The sequence below is a fragment of the Melopsittacus undulatus genome, chromosome 8, assembly GCF_012275295.1.
Source record: "Melopsittacus undulatus isolate bMelUnd1 chromosome 8, bMelUnd1.mat.Z, whole genome shotgun sequence".
In the NCBI taxonomy this organism is placed as follows: Eukaryota; Metazoa; Chordata; class Aves; order Psittaciformes; family Psittaculidae; genus Melopsittacus; species Melopsittacus undulatus.
In genome coordinates, this window is record NC_047534.1 from 46586370 (window position 1) to 46606393 (window position 20024).

The 20024-nt window shown below is 39.2% G+C and overlaps 1 protein-coding gene across 1 annotated transcript in view; it reads left to right on the plus strand.

Annotated features, from left to right (window-relative positions):
• Positions 1–19865, plus strand: part of SEC24C (SEC24 homolog C, COPII coat complex component) — a 37989-nt gene extending 18124 nt beyond the window's left edge. The window contains exons 7-24 of the mRNA XM_034065288.1: positions 136–204; positions 1829–1940; positions 2801–2928; positions 5534–5672; positions 7591–7706; positions 9849–9973; positions 10233–10424; positions 11399–11492; positions 12657–12773; positions 13159–13329; positions 13715–13811; positions 14116–14261; positions 14721–14859; positions 15259–15377; positions 15746–15925; positions 16572–16763; positions 17183–17272; positions 17748–19865. Coding sequence (XP_033921179.1) covers positions 136–204; positions 1829–1940; positions 2801–2928; positions 5534–5672; positions 7591–7706; positions 9849–9973; positions 10233–10424; positions 11399–11492; positions 12657–12773; positions 13159–13329; positions 13715–13811; positions 14116–14261; positions 14721–14859; positions 15259–15377; positions 15746–15925; positions 16572–16763; positions 17183–17272; positions 17748–17888 — 2367 coding nt within the window. The 3' untranslated portion in view covers positions 17889–19865. The remainder of the gene's footprint in view (positions 1–135; positions 205–1828; positions 1941–2800; positions 2929–5533; positions 5673–7590; positions 7707–9848; positions 9974–10232; positions 10425–11398; positions 11493–12656; positions 12774–13158; positions 13330–13714; positions 13812–14115; positions 14262–14720; positions 14860–15258; positions 15378–15745; positions 15926–16571; positions 16764–17182; positions 17273–17747) is intronic.
• The last annotated feature ends 159 nt before the right edge of the window (positions 19866–20024 follow it).

Below are 20024 nucleotides of genomic sequence, written 5' to 3' on the forward strand. Positions count from 1 at the left end.
ACTTCTAGTGCTACAGGTTTGGGTAGAAAGAAGTAACACTGTTACTTTTTGGTTTATTATTCTCTTCTTTTTTCTCTTTGTCTTTTGTTTGTTGTTTTTTTTGTGGCACTCTTTATTTTTTATTTAAAAAATAAGCAACTTAATGAGCTGCCACCCCAGCAGAAACCCAGGCACAGAATAGACCCAGATGCAATTCCTAGTCCAGTAAGTGCTGTATATGTATGTAATTGTAGTTTGTGTGTTGGTGAACATCTGTGCATGCCTGAAACCTGAACTTCACCTCACTAACCCTCTATCATTAATCCTTTACCCTTTCCTTGCTGTCTTCTGCTTGCCTTATCAAAATTAGTAACATTACACCACAAAAGGTTGTTAAAATCTTCTCTGATGAATGGTGAGGCAATAGAAAGCAGAATGTTTCAGAAACAGATCATGAAGAATGCCTCCCCTCCACTTTGTCTGATCTTTAGGATATCTCCTTCATCAGATTCCAACTGGCATTTTGGTGTAAGCCATCAGTATAATTGTCCATACAGTGTGTGCCTCAACATACCCACAGCATGAGCATTTTTAGCAATGTTTTCTACGAGTTTGGAGCAGAATTTGATATGTCATGCTGATATACCAGTACTGGGCTAATGCCTTGAAGTTTGAAAATTGAAGATGAACTGTTTTGATGTTAATTCTTGATATAAATCTTCCAGTAGATTAATATAAGGCACGGGGACCTATAAACATTCTGTCATTACCTGTGCTCATACATAACCATTACATTTGAAAATTTAATGCTTATGTATAGAGTATCTTACCTAAAGAAAGAACAAAGCAGCTACTTTTTGGATTGGAAGGTGGGGAAAAAAACCCACACCACATTTGACTTTGTTACTCCTGTATCACTTCTTCCTCATTTAGTCCAATTTGGTCTTATAACAGGTATGAGCATCAAGATCACCAGTGTCAGTCTGTAGACTTTTTGAAATGGGACTAGATACGTCCTAGAGTAGTCACTGATGCTATGGGAGACTTTCTGCTGACAACTTGCAGCCCTTAGTGAGAGGGTAGAAGGTCTGCCATGCAAACTTCTGCATTTTGCAGTTTAAGCAGACATGTGTGTTTGATAAGGCAAAATAAGATCAGAAGAATGATTGATAGCTTTAATGCTTTCATTCAAGCACCAGTATGGAAATGCAGTTAAAACTGTGTATAACTACAGTTTTCTGTTCTTTCACAAACATCAGTAGATACGTCAGTCAACTAAAACTGTTTAATGTGTTTCCATTATCTTAAGCATATTTGCACCAGGATGTAATGAGGACTTCCACCTGAGCTTGCAAGCACCTACCTATAGGTTGGAGTTACAGTGGTTAGAAATAAATGCATGCTATGGGAATAGCAGGAACATACAGAAAGGAAAAGGCAGATTATCTATAGAACTTCAGGCTTACAGAAGCTTCTAATTTTAATTTGGCTAGGACTGGTATTGGGGGGAATATTACCAAAAATTGCTCTTAATCTGTGTTTGGCTTTTATGAGTTCAGATAAGGCCTTAGAACACAAAATGTGCTACTACTCAAAATTCTTGGGGAAAACACTACTTACAGCTTATTATTTTCAGTTCTTGACAATTTACTGTTAGTCATTCAGTGCTAGTTGAAATCAAACTGAGAAGTGACTGCTTGACAAAACTGACTTGCTTTAGACTTCTTGTTTTTAGAGGTAGTAATGTTTGTCTCAGGTCCCCTTTTAATGCCTTACAGATACAAATTTTATATTCTACCATGCTTTGAAACCAAGCCTCCAAATATTGATGTTGTGTTTTCCGTCATAGATTCAAGTGATTGAAGATGACAGAAATAACTGTGGGTCAGAACCATTTGTCACTGGAGTGAGAGGGCAGGTCCCACCTCTTGTTACTACTGATTTCTTGGTCAAGGATCAAGGTAAAATATTTTTCTAAACAAACAAAACACAAATCCCGAAGAATCAGTGATGGAATTGAGTATGTCTTTAAAGCAAAAGTTTGAGGAATGATTTCAGTGGCTGGGAATGGTTTTTTCACCAGCAGAAGCTTGATTTCCAGTCTTGTGTTGATTTGATCTCAATTTAGAATCTTCTGATTGTTTGGTAGCTAGTAACTGATTTGCAAGTAAAAAATGTTTTCCAAGGCAGATATGTGGGACCAGCACTACCAGGAATATCAGAAAGCAACAAATTAAGCCTCTTCTGTAAAGCTTATATCAACAACAGTTAAGAACTGAATTTGTTAGCAATATTGTTTGAATTGGATTGGGAACTACATTTGTTCTTAAATTGAGTGGGATGTGAATTGGTCCATGGGCTTCATAGAGAAAGGATATTTCATTTGTAATTGCCTATTTTTTTATCTTTTTTATTTAAAGCTTCAAAACTTCAGAATCCAATTCTACTATCAAATGCTTTACTCTTCAGCCAAAATTACAAATTTGAACAGTAGAAATGTTTGAATTCAGTTTTCTGCCTATAGTATGGTTTAGTCTGCAAAAAATGACATTAATGCCTTTTTAAGGTTCAATTTGATATAAAGTCAAGTTCATATGTTTTGAGTTAAGGTCTGAGTTATTATAAGGTTTGAGTTGTTATATGTAGCTAATCAAAGGGGCATTTTCTTTGAAATTCAGGTCTTGCATAGATTAAAATGGATTTCTTCGGTAAATCTTACCCTCAGTTATGTTTTAGCCACAAAGACTGTCTCTGTTTCTGTTCTTGAATATAAACTTGACTTGTACTGAAAATTGTGGGGTTTTTTTTGTTTGTTCCTCAGGTAACGCAAGCCCCCGCTACATAAGATGCACATCTTACAATATTCCCTGCACCTCAGATATGGCCAAACAGTCCCAAGTTCCTCTAGCTGCTGTCATAAAACCGCTGGCTACTCTACGCCCAGAGGAGGTGAGAACCATATGCAGAGTTTCATAGGCACTGTATGCACTTTGAACTCATCAGGAGAATGCTATTGGATGCCAACTTTAACAGATGTGTTGAGAAGGAATGTTTAGGTGATGAAGACTAGATAAACACTGATTCTTCTGCAAGGGTGTGGTAGAGATCTGTAAGGGAGACAAATGACTTATTCAAACTGTTTAGGATTTCTCTCGTTAGAAATTATCCATGATAATTGTCTTTTTTTGCAGTAACTGTTGAGCACTGTGACCGCATAACCAGAACACTAGGATGGTTACAAATGCATACACTCCCAGTTAATCTCAATTTCTTTCTTGACCTAAAGTATTTGAACGGTTACTAATCACTGATGTTAAGTCTCTTCTAGGACATTGTGTAATTGAATGAGAATGTGTCAAGCAGCACTGGTTAAGCTGTCTAATGAGTGTGTACAGGCACAGCACTGTGTGGGATGACAGTGCAAGACTGAGTACTGGGCACTGCTGAGCTTCACTTGTATTTCAGCTCTTCCTCTGTGCAGTGCATATTTCCTTCTAGGTGTAGTTGTGCTTATCTAGCATTTTACACTGGCTGCTGAGAACATGACAGCTTCAAGAATATTAGAGCTAGAACTTTTGTTAAGTATTTTAAATACCCTAGCTACTGTGTATTGTTAGCCTGCTTGGAGCAGTGACATAAAGACAAATATGCTTGTTAAATTTGAGTACATATGTTTGCAGCATTATGTTTCCTGTAAAGTTTAACTTCAGCATCCGCTAAGCAAAGGAATATTCTCTTTTTTTACCTGTTACATTTTGTTAATGCAACTAAACTGTGGCTTGGATTTTGAAGTCTGGTTTGAGATGAAACTGAGTTATGAAGTTAATTCTTGTATTGCTGTATTGTGGCTGGAGTTCACAAGGAGACACAATGAGAATGTGGTCTCATTTGAAAACTCAGAGGCCTATGGAGCTGCATATTTTTAGAGAAGCTTTACAAACAACTAGTTGTTCGGTCTCCTAGTGTGTTTATGCTTTGAACAAACATTTGTGATAGCCAGAAAAACAAGGCTAGGATTGAGGATCGGAAAATTTCCCTGGAGACTAGTCTGCTTCTCGAAGTGGGAAGTTCTTTATGGCAAGGTCAGTCTCCCTGTGGAGGCACCCTTCTAACAGGTGAAGGATCAGCTGTTCAGAACAGTAAGACTGTAAAGAGAGCTGGAGCTTAGCATATCAGTGACAAGTGGATAAATGTCTCATGAAAAGACAGCATTCAGGTAAATCTAGAACATATAAAAAAATTCAGTGCATGGTTGCCAGATACAGGACTTTTGTCCAATGTTAATGCACAGTTATGAAAGCAAAGCTTGAGGCTTCAAAAAGAAGTATCTCTGTGCCCTCTGGAAGTAAGTAGTGAGAAGTTATGCGTATCACTGCCTGTTTTCAGCACCCCTGTAGTGATTGCATGTGTGTTATTTGGGAGAGGCTGAGGAAAAAAGCTTATTGTGTCAGAGTACAATACCAACGTTGCCTGGCAGCTAGAAAACTTCAAATTTTATTTTCTCTGAGGAGGTCAGCCTGGGCGATAGGTGCTGAGAAGCACTGGCTGCAAAACCAGTGTATTGCCAATAAATAATTAGTAGGGTTGAGTGAGAGCTGTGACACATCTGTAGCATGAAGAGTGACCAGGGCATTTGTTCAACTCTTGCCCAATGATTATGTTGTCTCTTAAACATGATCAGAGACTTAGGGTGACAGAGAGAGTTCAGACTGGATTCCTTTAGTGCAGAAATTTTGGTCGTAATTAGCTAAACTTTCTTTTGAGCTACATTCTTAGGTGCTTTTAACTGTGAATGCAGCTTGTAGCTTGTGTGAGTTCCGTCTTTATAATTTTAAAGTGCTACCTCTTTGTTCTGAGATTGAGAAGATACAGAAGTTGCTAAGCATCTTATTCATCTTTGGCTGCAAAACCGATATATTATCAGTAGTAGTTCAAAAATGGTATTGCTATGTAACAATTCTGAGATGTACTTCAAAAATAAGTCTTATCAGCTGAGATGGTCCGGATACTCTAAGTTCTGGAGTATCTGGAATGCAGTGACTGGCTTCTGTTTTGTCAAAAAGCTTGCTTTTTACAAGGAGAAAATACAAAGAGGTGAAGAGTTTCTTTTAAAACACCCAACCTGTAGTGAAATGTAAATTGTGTGCTCACTCCCACGAGGTTATCACAGCCATTCTTTGCATAGCTTCAGTCTTTTGTGTTCACTTGGTATACATCTGTGTGGAGTGGTATTCCTGCAAGAGCTAATGCTCTTCAAGCAGGCCACTATTCAAAGTAGTGCAGCACCATGTGGAAGTACTTGTTTGTATCTGAGTGGGATAGCCCATTAATAACTGTAGCCCACAGAGAACTGCTGTGGTGGAGCTTGGCTTGAAAAGCATTTACAAAATAGTTGCTTGGGCTTCCCCACCTTCAGTGCTCTGTCGAACAGCTGCTGAAATGCCAGATCCTATGCAGTGTGCAGGAAGGTAGTTTTAAGCTCTGCAGTATGTGTGTTCACTTCTTTCTCATCATCATGTGACCTTTTTTTCCTTTTTTCCCCCGGATTCCACAGGCCCTTCCTTATTTGGTAGACCATGGAGAATCCGGTCCTGTCCGATGTAATAGGTGCAAGGCTTACATGTGCCCTTTTATGCAATTCATTGAGGGTGGAAGGAGGTTCCAGTGTTGTTTCTGCAGCTGTGTCACTGAGGGTAAGGAAATTGGAATTTCTTCTGGAAATTGGTCTCTACACTCTTTGATGTGATCTTTGAACAAAATGCAAGCCAGTAAATATCATCTTAAGGTAATTTGTAATGTATACTGTGCTTTCATGTATGTTTAGTCTTGTAAAAAATTGTTGTAAAGTATGTTCAGTGCTCAGTTCTGAAATTCTGTTCAAAACAAGTAAGTGCTTATGCATTACAGTATTGTACCAAACTTTTAACAGAAGTTACTTTTAGAATAATGTATGGTGTTTTGAAAAATTAGTTATGCTGTTTTCTCAACAGGGGTATTTGAAACTTGCATTTTTGTATAAGAGATGCACATCTAGTCAGTAGTGTGAGTTAGGATTTTTTTTTCTCTCACAGAGCCTGTTTAAACATTGCTTAGAGATGAGATTGCAGCTAAGTCTGCTACAGCTGAGTAGGTGTGTTCAGTATATGTCAGTTAATCTTAGTTGCTCTTCTAAATGAATATAAAACATGCATCTTTTTAAGCGTAAGTCACTGTGTGCTGCTCAAAGTATGACATCCGTAGATTTGTTTTGAAGGCACAGTGAAACGTAAGGTACAACAAACCTTATGGTGGTGTTTTTCAGTGTCTCATTTGGTAGCACTGGTGGCTTGTAATGGACTGTTTGTTCTTATCACCTCAGTTATGCTGTACAACTGTTTGTACAAACCACATGGGAAGCTGACAGGGATTAGAAATGGCCAACTTTAAAAAATATTTGTCTGGTGATTTTCAGCCTGAATGCATTCCCTGTCTCTGCTCACTCAGCAGCTGTATGAATGGCTGTACCCGTAACAACTGAGCAAGGGCAGAAGAGGGAGAGATGCTCAGAGACTGCTGATGAAAATAGTGCTGTGAAAATACAGTGTAGTTGTACCTAATGTGTAAGAACTATTTCTGGTTTCTTTGCAAAAACCAGGTAATTAGCTATTAAGTTAGGAGAAGAGTGGTAAGTGCTTATGTGTAGTCTTAATATCACTTTTGTTTTCTTTGAACTTTTCTTTTTGAACTGTCAAAACTTTGAATCTTTAGAATACTTTAAAGGTGGTGAGTATTATCATTACAGACAATCTCATTTTATTCTTCCATAGAGCTATATAGGCAGCTATAGCTGGAATATATTTTGTCACCTTAGCAGTTCTGCAGGAGGAACTCTGTCATGGCAGTTCTTGGGTCACAAGGGAAATGCTTTTCTTGTTTCTGCAGCTGACGTCTGTAGGCAAGAACTTAGCATAATTTCTATTTTACTTTCTGATGCCTCATACTAGCGTGAAAGTATTGGGCGCTGGGGGTGTGGTTACACTTCCAGTTCTTCCTCATTGGTGCTTTACAGTCCACTGTAAGAAGTACCCTTCTTATTTTGACAAAAGGATTATGGCAGTCTCTGCATGAGAGAATGTCTAGAGAAGGCTCCACTCTTGTGCAGCATGGGAAGGCAAGGAAAAAACTAACGTGTAGCAAAATAAGCTGGAATTGGGCCAATAATGTAGCCTGTAGTTTGCCTCAAGCTCTATTGTAAGTCATTTGTTACTACTTGTAGAAGATTGTTAAATTTTTCGTTTGGACTAGATATTTCAGAAGAATCCGAAGACCATGTTGTTGTGACATCTCTGATATGAAACACAAAGTGAAAGGAGATTCAAGAAAAGTACAGTAGCGAGTATACAGTGTTTCTCACCTGTTGTATAAGACAAACTGGAGGCAGTTTGTATTTCTTGGCTTTAGTGATGCTCTTAAATTGCATTAATATTTTTAGTAATATTAGCACGCTAGCAGAGAGTGCCAGCTAGCTTTCCTGGAGTTCTATTCGTAACAGCCATTGTCATGTTAGCTCTCTAGTCAGTGTTTATCATAGGCATGTCACTGCACTTAATGATTTCGTTTTTCCTTTCCTAGTGCCACCTCACTACTTCCAGCATTTGGATCATACTGGAAAGCGAGTAGACTTCTATGACCGACCTGAGTTATCGCTGGGGTCTTACGAGTTTCTAGCAACAGTTGACTATTGCAAGGTAGAGTAGTATGTGTTTGTTACTGTATTTTGGTTTGATTTCAAATAAAAAGACTAAAAGTCAGAATGGCATGAATTGTCCAGGGCTTCTTTCTAGCTGTCAGAGATGATTAACAGCATTGCTTCAGCCCACTTCATTGTGTAAAATAATGTGCACATCTGCTTACTTTCCAAAGCAGAAGAAGTCTTGAGCACACCTAACTTTATGGTAGCTGCCACTCTCATTCTCTTTTGGAGCTACATGAGCAGCTATAGTTGCTGTTACCATAGCAGTTCTTCAGGAGTGACCTTACAGAGTCATAGTATCATAGAATAGTTAGAGTTGGAAAGGACCTTAAGATCATCTCGTTCCAACCCCCTGCCATGGGCAAGGACACCTCACACTAAACCATATCACCCAAGGCTTCATCCAACCTGGCCTTGAACACTGCCAGGGATGGAGCATTCACTACCTCCCTGAGCAACCCATTCCAGTACCTCACCACCCTAACAGTAAAGAATTTCTTCCTTATATCCAATCTGAACTTCCCCTGTTTAAATTTGAACCCGTTACCGCTTGTCCTATCACTACAGTCCCTAATGAATAGCCCCTCCCCAGCATCCCTGTAGGCCCCCTTCAGATATTGGAAGGCTGCTATGAGGTCTCCATGTAGCCTTCTCTTCTCCAGGCTGAACAGCCCCAGCTTTCTCAGCCTATCTTCATATGGGAGGTGCTCCAGTCCCCTGATCATCCTCATGGCCCTCCTCTGGACTTGTTCTAACAGTACCATGTCCTTTTTATGTTGAGGACACCAGAACTGCACGCAATACTCCAAGTGAGGTCTCACAAGAGAAGAGTAGAGGGGCAGGATCACCTCCTTTGGCCTGGTCACGCTCCTCTTGATGCAGCCCAGGATATGGTTGGCTTTCTGAGCTGCAGGCACACACTGAAGCCAACTCATGTTCATTTTCTCATTGATCAACACCCCCAAGTCCTTCTCTGCAAGACTGCCATGAATTTCCTTTTTGCCCAGCCTGTAGCTGTGGCTGGGATTGCTCCAACCCAGATGTAGGAGCTTGCACTTGTCATGGTTAAACTTCATGAGGTTGGCATCAGCCCACCTCACAAGCGTGTCAGGGTCCCTCTGGATGGACCTTCTTGTGGTAGTCCTTGGGCCAGAAGATTGTCAGAGAACTTCAAAAGAAGCACAGAGTAACTATGCAGTGTGCTACCTGTTGCACAAGGCAGGCTTTACCTGTTGAGCTTAAATTTCAAATACAGCTATAGTGGTTAAAAACACAAGAATGGTGTGGAAAGATATATTATCAGAGCTGGTTCACTTCTGAAGAATAGAAAAAATATGTGCAAGGTGTTTGTTAAAGCAACTTACATCTCTGCTGAAATAAATGATGGGAAAATAGATGTCTGAATGTTGTAGCTTTATACTAACTACCTTCTAATGCCTCACCTTTACTTCTTGTTATGGGAAAAAATAATTGTCTTGCTTCTAACAGCATAGGAAGCATTTTTAGTTCCAATGAGATGAAATCATCCCAGCTTTTCTGAAAGTTCTGTTTATCTTTTGTTCTGTGTGTACCTTCCACATGACCTATAGATTTCAGAAAGCTGTTGACTGGAGTAAGCTTCTCTTTGCCAGTGCAAACCTGATACTTAAGTAGAAGGGAAAGGTTGCAGTCCTCAAAGAGGAAAATGTTTTGCTTTGTATTAATACCTATTGTAAGTCTGGTCAGACTCCAAAGTCTTGAGAACTGGCAGGAAACTTCCCTGTTTACTTTCCATATCTGGCCTAGTCATATAAATAGATGATTTAGTTATAATTACATTACTTATAATTAGATAGATATAGATATAGATATAGATATAGATATAGATATAGATATATATGTATATACACACGATTCTTCACTGAGCAATGACAAAATCAGTCTAGGGCATGTTATACCAGTCCATTTCAATCACAGTGTGCTTACATGTCTGTTAGTTGGGCAGGGATGAGAGAATGACCTGAAGAAACAGCTAGTCCTGAGTAGAAAAGTACAAAAAAGCTGTTAGTTTTGACCAGCATTCATTTGTCCATATTACAGAGCTGTTGTATGGCCTGCATTACATGGTCACAACATGTCTTCTTCCCTCTCTTTCCAGAATAACAAGTTTCCCAGTCCACCTGCTTTCATTTTCATGATTGATGTGTCCTACAATGCTGTAAAGAGTGGCTTAGTGAAACTAATATGTGAAGAATTAAAGTCACTCCTAGATTACCTGCCCAGGTAGGTTTATTGTATACTACTATTGCCAGTCAAAATGGGAGAAACTCTCTTTTTCCCTTTTAAAAAAGCTAGGAAGAAAAACTTTATAATCCTAACAAGCTCTTCAGAAAAAGACCAAGCAGAACATCTTTCTGGATACCATTCTAGGTGAAAATTAAGTTTTCCTTCCTTTCATTTTTCCCTTATCCTTTCCTGTGGTGGGTTCTGTGTAATGATTTCACTGTCAACTTAGATGTGAAGGCAGGTATGTCTCTTACAGGGAAGGCAACATGGAAGAGTCAGCCATTCGAGTGGGCTTTGTCACCTACAACAAAATGTTACACTTCTACAATGTGAAGAGCTCCCTGGCACAGCCACAAATGATGGTTGTCTCAGATGTGGCAGATATGTTCGTGCCTCTCCTTGATGGTTTTCTGGTGAATGTGAACGAGTCCAGGACAGTTATTGCCAGGTAATGGAATTGATTTAAAATGTGTGTAGTAAGCATCTTGTTCGGTAAATTCAGCTGTTCATGCTTATTTGTCATGTTATTCATCTAGATGTCACTTCATATATGTTAACTTCTTATACTCTTTGAGGTTAAGCTAGCAAAGTGAAATAGGAAAATTCATGAGGTAAGGGTGTATTTGTCTTGCAGTCCAGATTGGCAGAAGGTGTGTGTATATGTATATAAGGGGGTTTAGTGCAGAAAGGCATTTCTGGGAACAAAACAAAAACACAACTAGAATGATGCAGAATGAAAGTCAAAAGAGTACTGAATCACTGTCTTTAAGGCAACTGCCTAAATAACCATCAACTGAGACAACAGTGGTGTCCAATTTTGGTTCTGTGGAGAAGATGGAATGAGTGGGATCCATAAAATCTAGAAGGAAAGATAAATTAGCAAAGTTTTGGCAAACTCTTTAATGTAATACTTGAATTGTAGTTAAACTATGGTGTGTTGCTAACTGTGTTTTGGGAACTAGACCTCGTACTGCATGTCTTTAAAAAAAGTTCTAGCCTGTTTTGTAATGTGTTAACAAGCTAAGTACAAAACTGTGGATTAAACCTATGAATCTTTGAATAGTACATAGGATGCTTGGCAAACAGAGGCTAAGTGTCGCTAGTCCTTCCTAGAGTTCTCTTACCAGTATATAGTGGAATATATTAAAAGAGCAGGAATACAGAAGAGCTTCTGAAGTAGGCATCAGTTGAGGTTATATAGGTACTTGAGGGTATGGATGTGAGAAGCCAAAGAAGAATGGCAAAGCATCATTTTCTCACAGATAAATGATGAAATGCCAAATAACGTAAAAATTTTGCAGATTTAGAAACATGTTAGGGACTTCTGTTTAAACCACCTCAGTCTTGTAGGTGATCAGCTGCAACTGTCTGGCTTTTCCAGTTAAATGGAGTCTTGAATTCCTCCTTTTTCTTCTTTGCTAGTTTGCTGGATCAGATTCCAGAAATGTTTGCAGACACAAGAGAAACAGAAACTGTTTTTGCACCGGTGATTCAAGCAGGGCTGGAGGCACTGAAGGTTAGTAAATGCATTGTCATGGCAAATTGTTTTCCGTTCAAGTACCCTGAAGTTCATACTCCACTAACACATAAGGCAATTCTAAAGGTTTTTGTAAGTCTTCTTACAGTAGATGCACTACATGTAGGGAGTAATTGGTTCATTCTTCAAGTGCATGTAGCTCGAATTCTATGCAGCTATCTGTCCTTTATCTGTTTGTTTTTCATTTTTGATAATTTTTGCTCAAAGTAAAAGCTTGTGGCTTACATGGTTGGGTTTTGCTTTGAATACTTTACAGAACCTACCAAACATACCCTCCATTATTAAAATCAAGTGCTGAAGTCTGTCATGTCTCATTGAGGAGTTTTGTAACTTGTCTTTCTAATCCTGTGCTTGAAGCTTTGGTATAATCTTAAAAAAAGGGATAGAATGCAATCTTTTGAAGTTGCCCACAACAATCTGCTAATGAGGAGAACCTTTCCTAAACTTCTTCCATCCCCATACTTCATCCAGATAATAATACGCATGATTTAACTGTGACTTGCATGTGTTGATTGAATGGATTTCCTGTATGATTCCACCCAACCCTGTTCATATAACTCTTATTTGTCTGTCATGTAAGTCCTCAGAAGTCTCTCTTAAACTCTGGTTGCATGACAATTGTACAGTCAAGAAATATTATAACTTATTCATTGTTTATGTACTGTGTGTGTCAGAGAAAATGCCATACTAAACCTTGACTAGTGTTGATACAGGTTATTGATTTAAAATTAATGGTCTGTTGAAGCTCAGATTACAAAATCCTTTGCCATTTCTGTGACTTTTCTACAAAGAGTAGCTGCAAATCGGAAAAGAAAGCAGTGTAACATGTTTGCACAAAACCTTTTGTAACTGAGTCTTGCTTACTGCTCTGTTTCTCCTTGGAGCCAGTACTTCCTGCCATGGAACTAGCACAGGTCGAATAAACTGAAACTTGCTGTTCTGTGACTGACCAATAGGATGTTTCCCCCTTTTTGGATACCACTGAAGTAAACAAGTGATCACTGTGTCTGTGTGTCTGATAGAGCCTCCTTCCTGACATAAAGAATTGATGAGGATGCTTGAATGCTTGTTCTTGAATCACAGTTTCCCGTACAGTCCTTATTAATGTTTCTAACCTGCACTTTTATGCTCACTTTCCTGCAGGCAGCTGAGTGTGCTGGAAAGCTCTTCATTTTCCATACCTCTCTGCCCATCGCAGAGGCCCCAGGGAAGTTAAAGAACAGGGATGATAAGAAACTGATCAACACAGATAAGGAGAAGGTAATAATGATTTGGATGGTTCTTATGTAAGAGTTCTATATTATACTCTTTATGAGATAAAATAACTCTGAAGCAACATTAATAAATTTCAAGGGTAGCACATAATGTAAGCATTCCAGCCAATATCTCTTAGCATATTTTATATGGGATAAAATACCCATAGCTGGGCTAAAGTAAATCTGCTGAACTTACAGTCAAAATAAGATGTATAGTAATTTTCATGAAATTCACCAGTTCTTCAAAGGCAGGGTCAAGAAGAATTTATATGATCCTAATTTCTCTGAAGAGAGATTTAAAGCATAAAGGTGTACTGACTGGGATTATTAAATGGCTCTCACTTTCCTTAACACAAATTTCTGATCTCGTCTCTGATTTCTTTTCTTAGACTTTGTTTCAGCCACAGACAAGCTTTTACAACAACTTGGCCAAGGACTGTGTGACCCAGGGCTGCTGTGTGGATCTGTTCCTGTTTCCAAATCAGTATTTGGATGTGGCGACACTAGGTGTAGTCACTTACCAGACTGGAGGCTCCATTTATAAGTATGCATATTTCCAGGTAAGAGTGACATTGACTCAGACTGTTATTTGAGCTAAATGAGAATTGTTTAGTTAAGAATTCTTTTTTTTGTAGTGTGAATCCTAGTGAACCAGTATTTCTTTGGAAATAAAACTTGAGATTTAAGTAGCAATTTTCACCAAAATGATTTAGTTAGCTTTATGTCTTCACACAAAATATCTCAATAACAAAAACCACAGGAAGAAAAACTATGCTGTTACCTTTTAGCACAATATTTTATTAGCAGGACACTAAGCCCTGTATAATAGGTAACTTCTAGAGTAAGACTGTAGGGGAATAGTATCTGGTTTTAAATTGCCCTGTGGTTTATGGAGCAGCTCTAATTTATGGGAGTATGAAACTTGAATTATTGTTTGTTTTCTAGCTGGAGACTGACCAGGATAGGTTCCTAAATGACTTGAGAAGAGATGTCCAGAAAGAAGTGGGATTTGATGCTGTAATGAGAGTGCGCACAAGCACAGGTGGGTGTTAGCACATACAAGTCTTAACAAATTGACCATTTCAAGCATGTCCTTAGGGAAGTACAGATTTTTTCCCTAATATAAAACATCTCAAGAGTAGGCTATGCAAAAAGGTCTGCTAAAGCTCTGAAATTCTAATGCTTTGTCAAGGTTGAGCAAAAACCCCTACTGAAATCTTTCAAGATAACTTAGTGTTACAAATGACAGGATTTTTCAGGGCTTCAAAGCATATCTGTTTTGTTATTCTGTTGAGAATTGTGGTTCATGTTGTTTTTGTTTGATTTTGTTGTTTTTTCTTTTTAAGGTATTCGAGCAACTGACTTCTTTGGAGCTTTCTATATGAGCAACACCACTGATGTAGAGATGGCAGGCTTGGACTGTGATAAAACAATCACAGTGGAATTCAAGCACGATGACAAACTGAGTGAAGACAGTGGTGCACTCCTTCAGGTGAGGGGGGAGGCTTTTTAGGAGAAAGAAGTGTTGATAGTTTAGAATTGTGAACAAAACTGTGTCAAGGCAGAGCCAAATCTCAGCTGGGAGCATGCCAGTTGCAGAAGAGGATGAGGTTGCTCTGAACTGAGTAATTAGACTCTCCTTCAAGAAATTGTTCATTCTTTCTTTCTGCCCCTTACTACCCTTAACCTTCCAGCGTGCTTGTTTTCAGTGTGACCTGAACTGTTTCAAACTGCAATTATTTTCTAAGACCAGTTCCCTTAATAAAAAATGCTAACACCACTGTTTATATTTCATTGACCCTGATTCTTAGCATATGCTTTTAGTTTATTGTACAAGTCTTTTACATAATCTCATTTGTTTAGGCGTCTGAGTCCTGTTTTTTAATTAACTGCCTTGCTTATTGTAGCAGGACCTAATTTTTCTATATCCTGGCATTGTTGTCTCCTACAGTGTGCTCTGTTATATACAAGTTGTGCAGGACAGCGACGACTTCGCATTCACAACCTGTCCTTAAACTGTTGCACACAGCTTGCTGACCTCTATCGAAACTGTGAGACAGACACGCTCATCAATTACTTGGCTAAATACGGTAACAAGAATTGCAACCTTTAACTGCTGTTAAAATACCTGTTGTCATCCAATGACACATGTTTATTCTCCATGCATCAAATGTCAGGCTGCAATCCTGATACTTCAGTCATTTACGAGCTTAAAGCTATGATGATAGTATTGTTGCTTGGGACAAAAGGTACAGATGGAGCATGTGGGCTTATCTTTCATGCAAATTCTTTTCTAAATTTATTTTAATAGAGGTTTGTCTTGACAGTTGTCTAATCCTTGTATTTATTTTTTGACTGCTTTAATTCTTTAACTGCTCTTTCATAAACAGTAGTTGCTTAGATTTACTTTGTGGAGATAATGTTCACTTTTTTTACTGTTTTTGAGCAATCACCTGATAGCCATCCATCTCTTTCCTCTTTCTATGCAGCATATCGTGGAGTTCTGAGTAGTCCAGTAAAGACTGTACGAGATGCACTGATCAACCAGTGTGCCCAGATCCTGGCTTGCTATAGAAAGAATTGTGCTAGTCCCTCTTCTGCTGGCCAGGTAAACTCCAATGCTTTCACTTGAATCACAGGCTTGGATATTAAAAGTAATGAGAGCTTCTTCCTATTTAGCCTGTTCAAAATTGCTTTGCTCAGCAGAACCTTACAAAGAGAAGACTCAGAAAGAGACTGCAAATAAAACTGTAGTTGAGAATAGCTTATTGGACATCTGTCTGGAGCCCAGGAAGCACTTCCTGCTCCAGGGAAAAGTTTTAAGTTACCTTTGCAAGTCCGTGATATAATTAGACTGTCAACTTTCACTCCTCACAGCTGTACCACACTTTGTTGGTTCATGCAAGCCTTGTTTTGTCAGACATAAGCTTATTCAGCAAGACAGCTGACCATCTTCTGTCTGCTTGTGACTTGTAGCTGATCCTTCCTGAATGCATGAAGCTGCTTCCTGTGTACTTGAATTGTGTGTTGAAGAGCGACGTCCTTCAGCCTGGTCTAGAGGTCACAACAGATGACCGTGCTTACATTCGTCAGTTAGTCACATCCATGGATGTGGCTGAAACAAATGTTTTCTTTTATCCTAGGCTTTTGCCCCTGGTGAGTAATTCAGTATGTTCTTGCCACTTCAGACTTGCTGTTTTCTTTACTTGCCATAAGGAGTGGCATTTATATTTTATCAAGTGAAAGTGATTTGAGAAAGATTTGGGATCTGCCATCTGTTGGGGTACTTAATTCCACTCGGTGATAGATGCATTACTGCAACTTGTGAATTTGCTGGGGGATTTTTTTCCTGAGCTGTGAGCGTATGACTAGTGGCAAAGAAGACACTTTTGACCCTTTCACAGTCTTAAAAATCCTAAAGCTTCTTGTAACTTTATATAGTAGTTTTCATCATTGCCGAGCAACTCCATGCACTATTCTGGCTTTTCATTGCCATAGCTGCTGGAATAACACTTAAGAACTAATTACATTCCTACTCCAGGAGGCAATAATTTGAACTAGTAATTTTACAGATGCCTTATGTTCTCTTTTGCTGACCAAGAGTCTCTGCTCTGCTTCTATGTCACATTCAGTAAGAAGACTAAGCTAAGGAACATGATACTTCAGTCACAGCTATTGCAGTCTTACAAGTCCTAGAAAGGAGGAAACCATTTGGGTCTTAATGGCAGAAATTTTCAGGACTTTGTAAGATATTCTTGTATTATAACCTTGGTTTTTAATTTTTTATTTCATTCTAAACCAGACCAAAGCAGATGTTGACAGTGACTCCTTGCCAGCAGCAATCCGGAACTCAGAAGAGCGCCTCTCCAAGGGTGACATATACCTGCTGGAGAATGGGCTGAACATCTTTGTGTGGGTGGGAGTCAATGTGCAACAAGGCTTGATCCAGAACCTCTTTGGAGTGTCATCCTTCAATCAGATTAGCAACGGCTTGGTGAGTTGGATGGCAGTGCAGGTGCTAGCATCTGTGAGTGTTGCCCAAAACTTGAAACAGTGAGAAAGCAAGTGGAGAAAAATGTTAAATTTTTTCATATTAGGAACAAGAGAAGCGTAGGTGTGGGAAACTAGTGGAAATGCCCCTAGTCTGGGGATGTCAGGAATAAACTTGCCTAGCTTTATTTGACAAGCCACATCTCCAGTGATGGTGAGGAGAGCAATTGTTACGTAAATGGAACAAGTAATTTACCTTTAATTCTGATATTCTGTTACATTCTCTTTTAACCAGTTGTGGTCAAAGAGATTGTATGTTAGTGGGAGTAGATATATTTTATGTAATACGACAAAACGGCTGAGTTTTGTTTAATGTTGCTCTACTTTATGTGACTAATGGGGATTGGGTATCTTGCATTCCAGAGTACCCTGCCTGTCTTGGAAAATCCCTTTTCAAAGAAAGTACGATCTATTATTGACATGCTTCAGATGCAGAGATCCCGCTACATGAAGGTAAAAATGTTGTCCCCAATTCGAAGCTTGAAATCCCCTTCCCTTTTAGCAGAACAGGTGATGCCTGGCAGTGCTGCAGTGCTGAACTTACTCTTCCTGATCTCCTAAATATGATCCAAACAAAGTTTACAAGGGTCTGAAAAAAAAAAAAAGAAAAAACCACAAAGCCAGTTAAAACAGTTACTAGTTTTGCAGTTCTGTGCTTTCCATAGTTCTAAAGCTAATTTTTTTCAGACCTGTTATAACATAGCATTGCACAAACCACATACATGGTGTCTTCTTTCTATTTGGAAAGGACTGAGGCTATAACCCAGTTTAGTTATGGAAGTCAAAGCACATAAGCCATATACACTGTGATTCTAATTATCTGTCTTTGGATTTCTGAGCTACTTGGAATTTTGCTCGTGTTTATTAAGAACATTAATTCTGCTAACTACTCACTGTTGGTTTTGTTCTTGTTTTTTTTTTTTTGTAGTTAATAATTGTGAAGCAAGAAGATAAGCTGGAAATGCTGTTCAAACACTTTCTAGTGGAGGACAAGAGCCTGAGTGGGGGGGCTTCATATGTGGACTTCCTGTGTCACATGCACAAGGAGATTCGGCAACTACTGAGCTAGAGGAGGGAGTGGTGCTGGAACTCGGCAGTGACATTTCAGTCTCCACTAATGACCTGATCAGATGATCCAGCGCCCTCAAAAAGGACAGCATAGAAATCTGTACAATTCCATAATTTTTAATACACATTGCATAAGCAGAAATCCTTTCAACCTTTCCCAGTCCCATATGAGAGATGACAAATTTTCCTGGTGAGGGCTAAAAAGAAGCAAAAGGCCTTTGATACCAGGTCTTTTACTTGCATCTAAATTGTTTCCTGTGCTTGGCAGGAGTTCACCCCCCTCCCCCCTCCCCATGCTCGCTAATCCTGTCATAATGAATGTAGGTTTTTTCAGTTCACTGTACATGATTCAACATTGGGTGAAAAAGCGATAACTCTTCAAAACTTCTGGTAGTTGCTGTGTGTTTGTATGGGCGCGTGTGCATGCTCCGAGTGTGGGGAGGATGAGAGGCAGGTCAGGTGATGGGAGCTGGAGTAGCCAAACATTTTGTGTCTTCTCTTAAGAGGGAAACATGAAGTTGCAGAGCACAGATATATCATGTGGCTGCCTGAACCAGAAAGCCATGAAAAAAGAAATAAGCAGTAACCCAGGAGGCAACAGGGCAAATTTCTTTCCACAGTCTTCCCTGTACTATAAGTTGCTGTGCCGATCTGTAATGGAGTAGTAGTTCAGTGAGCAACAATCAAAAGCTTCTGAACAGTGTAGGGGTAGAGCTGGTGCTTCCTGTTGGCATGTGTGGTGACTCCTCATTGCACAGCTCTGTAATGTTCTGCTCAATCCATGTTCCATGGCCTATCCTCCAGAGCTTACGTGTCTAATCAGATGGTGGTGGGAACAAAAGCCTCTTAACTGTAAGCAGAAAATGCTTTTAACAAGGTGATGCAGGGCTACGTAGGAACTGGATGATAAGGAAGTGGACATTTTCAACCATATTATTGTGAATCATAGCAAACAAGTAGGAATTTTATTTATACTGATGCAAATTTGAAACTGCTTTGTACCCTGGAATACAAGGAAGGAGATAAAACCCCCTGAGTCTTGGACTGTACTGTAGTAGGTATTACAAGTACCTGATTACGGTTATTGAAAGCATCTGGGCCATAGTGAAGAGTTTGATTACTGGATGCTTGTACCTTCCCCCATTCTATCTACTGATCAGCTTGCACAAAACCTTTTTATAAGCCTGTTTGTTAAACTAAAATACCTCAGACAGATTAATCCATCCACTTAGGCCACTCTGCTGCTCCATCCTGCGAGGGTGGAAGAGAAGAATCCTGCGTTGAGGGAGCGGGTGTAAATCAAATTCAGAATTATAAGGGCTTTGTTTATTCATTTAGAAAGAGGGCTTGTATATTTTGGCTTGAACGCTTAACAAGCATTCTACAATACCCAGGAGTTTAAGCTACAAATAGCACTAAAAGTGGAAGGAAGGAAGAATTTGGGTGGATTAGAGAACATGTTAGCTGAGGTTGCTATTTCAGAGAAAAGTCCTTGTTAAGATGAGAAAAATACCTGCCTGTGGTTTTAGTTCCCTATCCTTGTAGCATGTGTATGAATCCATTTTATTTCTGATGCTGCTAGTTTGTCTTCCCTCCCATCACTACGCAGAAAGGGGAATATGAAACTTGTAATGGAGAAACTCTTTCAATATGTAGTTGACAGAACCTTCAGCGTTTTTGTATGAATGTGGCTGACTTTTTACTCCACCTACTGCCTCCAACCAAAAAATCTAGCGGATTTTTAACCAGAGGGGGAAAAAGAACTTCCCAGGAATATAAGGCACAGCAACCACAGACTTCCACAAATACTAATTTCTAGTATTAATACGGGGGGGTGTGGGGGTGGAAATGAAATGATAAATGAACCTTTCATTTTCTTCACTTGTTTTTCCAATGCATCTTTTAATTTGTAAAGAAATAAAAATATATTAAGATGTATTTTATGTCATTGTTAGTAAATAAATACTGCTTATTTTTCCAAACCCTGTATTTTGCGGGAAGGAGGAAGTGGGATGGGCTGAAGTCCAGCTGATTGATCCTTTACAGTTGGTCATCTGCTGACCAAGTTCAGGTTCTTTCTTATTTGCACTGAATGGTAAGAAACTCAACAAGAGTCAGCACACAGAGGGTGCTGCTT